At 54.4% G+C, this 3,114-nt stretch overlaps 1 protein-coding gene across 1 annotated transcript in view; it reads left to right on the top strand.

Moving 5' to 3' along the window:
• AACS (acetoacetyl-CoA synthetase) overlaps positions 1 to 1,837 on the top strand; it is a 38,274-nt gene extending 36,437 nt beyond the window's left edge. Inside the window, exon 18 of the mRNA XM_014533342.1 lies at positions 1,725 to 1,837. Coding sequence (XP_014388828.1) covers positions 1,725 to 1,837 — 113 coding nt within the window. The remainder of the gene's footprint in view (positions 1 to 1,724) is intronic.
• The last annotated feature ends 1,277 nt before the right edge of the window (positions 1,838 to 3,114 follow it).

Below are 3,114 nucleotides of genomic sequence, written 5' to 3'. Positions count from 1 at the left end.
TAGGTCAGTGATGGCGAACCTTTTGAGCTCGGCGTGTCAGCATTTTGAAAAACCCTAACTTAACTCTGGTGCCGTGTCACATATAGAAATTTTTTGATATTGCAACCACAGTAAAACAAAGACTTATATTTTTGATATTTATTTTATATATTTAAATGCCATTTAACAAAGAAAAATCAACCAAAGACATCACTGATCTATCTCTATCATCTATTCATCTGTCATCTTTCTATCTATTGAAAGAATGTATTGGCTCTGCAGTGGAAAAATCCAGGCATGGATTTTCTGTGGCAGCTTCAGGTACAGCTGCATCCAGGCGCTCAGACAGTGTCACTGGAGGCTCCTCTCCAGTGCCCGGCTTTGCTGCCCTCTGTCGGCTGTGCTCCTGGGCAGGTTTCCCTCGGGAGGTGTCCGAACAGCTGCCCGTGGCCCCAGACCCTTAGGCCCCCCCATCCTCCAAGGGGAAAGAGAATGGAATTTTCTTAGTAGTTTCACTGATCTCTCTCAGGATTTCATCCAAGGGGCCCAGCTTGGGCCCATCCTGAAATCTGGCACTCGGCTCAGAGGACAGAAAACACCAGTTGGCCTGGGTCACGTGCTGGGTGGCATCCATCCCCCCGAACCCCAGGGGCCAGGAGCCAGGAAGGATGGCTCCCCCGGGGGGAAGCTGGGAGGGAGGAACAGGAGGAGGGCTGGAGCCTGGGCCGGCAAAAACAACAGATGTCTCCTCCGGACTACGGTATTTCGGGGGGAGAGAGACACTGCTGACTTCCCCTGGTTCCTTCCTATAGTCGTTAGTTGTAGAACCCGTTGTTAAAAACCAGCAGCAACCTGCCCCAGGTGGTGTGGCTCAGTGGGTAGAGCGTTGGCCTGCAGACTGAAGGGTCGCGGTTTCGATCGTGGCCCAGGGCACAGGCCTGGATTTCGGGCTCGATCCCCAGGAGGGGGCGTGCGGGAGGCAGCTGACCGATGTTTCTCTCTCTCCCTCTCCTTTCCTCTCTCTCTAAAAAAATCAATAAAAACGTATTAGAAAAATGAAACAAAGTATCTTCCCATCCACGGGTGTTCACATGGTTTCCAGAGTATTTTTTCATGTAAACAGTGCTGGTGTGAACGTCTTCGCTCTGCTCATGTGTTAGCACGGCTTCACAGCACCTTCGCTGGGGCCCGTCTCCATTCCCCATTCCTTTCAGAGCAAATCCATGGCAATGTTACCCATTTGAGGAAGATGGGCATCGGATAGTGTCCACGGGGACTTGCTTTTTAAAATGTCCTTTTCCAAGAATTTCCCCTCCTCCCCTTCCTCCTCCTCCTCCTCCTCCCCTTCCTCCTTCTCCTCCTCCTCCTCCTCCTTCTCCTCCTCCTCCTTCTTCTCCTTCTCCTTCTTCCTCCTCCTCCTCTTCTTCTTCTTCTTCTTCTTCTTCTTCTTCTTCTTCTTCTTCTTCTTCACAAAAGCAACTTTTTACTTTTCTAACTTTTTAAAAAGATATATTTTTATTGATTTCAGAGAGGAAGGGAGAGGGAGAGAGAGAAACATCAATGATGAGAATCATGGATCGGCTGCCTCCCGCACGCCCCCTACTGGGGATCGAGCCCGCAACCCAGGCATGTGCCCTGGACTGGAACCGAACCCGGGACCCGTCAGTCCACAGGCCGACGCTCTACCCACTGAGCAACACCAGCCAGGGCTGTTTTTCTAACTTTTAACCCACTTTCTTCCCTAGACGAATGGCGGCAACAGACCGTCCCAGATCGTGGGATTTTCCTGGTGAGTTTCCCGCCAATGAGCAGCCCCGGATTAGTGGAATTCTGCGTCGGCATTAGGAGCACGTTTTAGGCACAAATATAGACGCGCCACCTGCTTGCCAAGGCAGACAGGAGTGTGCTGTCAACATTGGGGCATTCTTAAATGTGCAGAGTCACGTCCTGCACCTCTCTCTCTCTCTCTCTTTCTCACTCTCATAAATATGCAAACAGCTCCCGTGTCGTTCCTACGGACCCAGGCTTGACTGCTTGGGCCATTAATTAAGGGAGGTGTTGGAGAGATTGTCTTGTTCTTTTCTGTTTTTAGTTCTGGCAAAAGCATAATTTTGGACTCTCTGGGGCACGGGCAGATATTTCCGATGAGGGTTGCTTGAGTATAAACCTGCTCGCCTGGGGACGCCGTGGGGGGAGCCGGTCCGATGCGCCCTCCTCTAATCGCAGCCTTTCCCCACCTCTAACCCTTTGCCTGTGCCGACCCCACGATGCTCGCTTTTCCGGTTGAAATGGCCCCCTCGTTCTGTGTCTTTACTTCGAGTGACCCGGCCGGCGTGCCTCAGTGGCTGAGCGTGACCGATGAACCAGGAGGTCACAGTTCGATGGCAGCGTCACCTGGATAGGCCACAGAAGCCCGAGACCCTGGTGGCCCAGAACAATTGCTCAGACGTTGGTTTCACAGAGGAAGGGAGAGGGAGAGAGAGAGAAACATCCGTGATGAGAGAGAATCATGGACCGGCTGCCTCCTGCACGCCCCGCACTGGGGATGGAGCCCGCAACCCGGGCCTGTGCCCTGACCGGGAATCGAACCGTGACCTCCTGGTTCCTAGGTGGACGCTCAGTCACTGAGCCACGGCTGCCGGGAGCTCATAGGTATTTTTCAAAACCAGACGTGATTGTGTTTGGATTTTGTGCTTCTTCTCCCCCCTTCCCCCCGCCCCCCCCAAAGGGCCTGGCGTTGGGGAAAGACGTTGGGGAATTTCCGGGAAGTTATGACCTCTTTTCTCGCTGGGGGTCGCCTCCGTGTGTCCAAACACCCTCGCGTCACCCTCGCTGCCTCCGTCCTGCCGTGTGGCTTCCCTCCGCCTGCCTCCGGCTCCGGCTCCGGCTCCTCCGCTGAAGTTCGCGCCCAGGAGCGTGGGCTATGGGTTTTGTGTTCCTTCGCTGATCGCAGCGCATCCCAACAGCTGGTTTTTTCGTGGGGCGTTTTCACCTGCGGGGCCTGAGTTCTGAGGGAGACTCGGTTGGGGAAGCTCTGGGAGGCAGGTCAGAGCACGGTCCGCAGGGACCGAGCCGTCAGGGCGGCTGAGATGCTGAGAGACGCCGACGGGCGTGCGGGTCCCCGGCCCAGGCCGA

The sequence above is a fragment of the Myotis brandtii genome, unplaced genomic scaffold, assembly GCF_000412655.1.
Source record: "Myotis brandtii unplaced genomic scaffold, ASM41265v1 scaffold97, whole genome shotgun sequence".
NCBI classification, from domain to species: Eukaryota; Metazoa; Chordata; class Mammalia; order Chiroptera; family Vespertilionidae; genus Myotis; species Myotis brandtii.
This window is presented reverse-complemented; position numbering and strand designations above follow the sequence as displayed.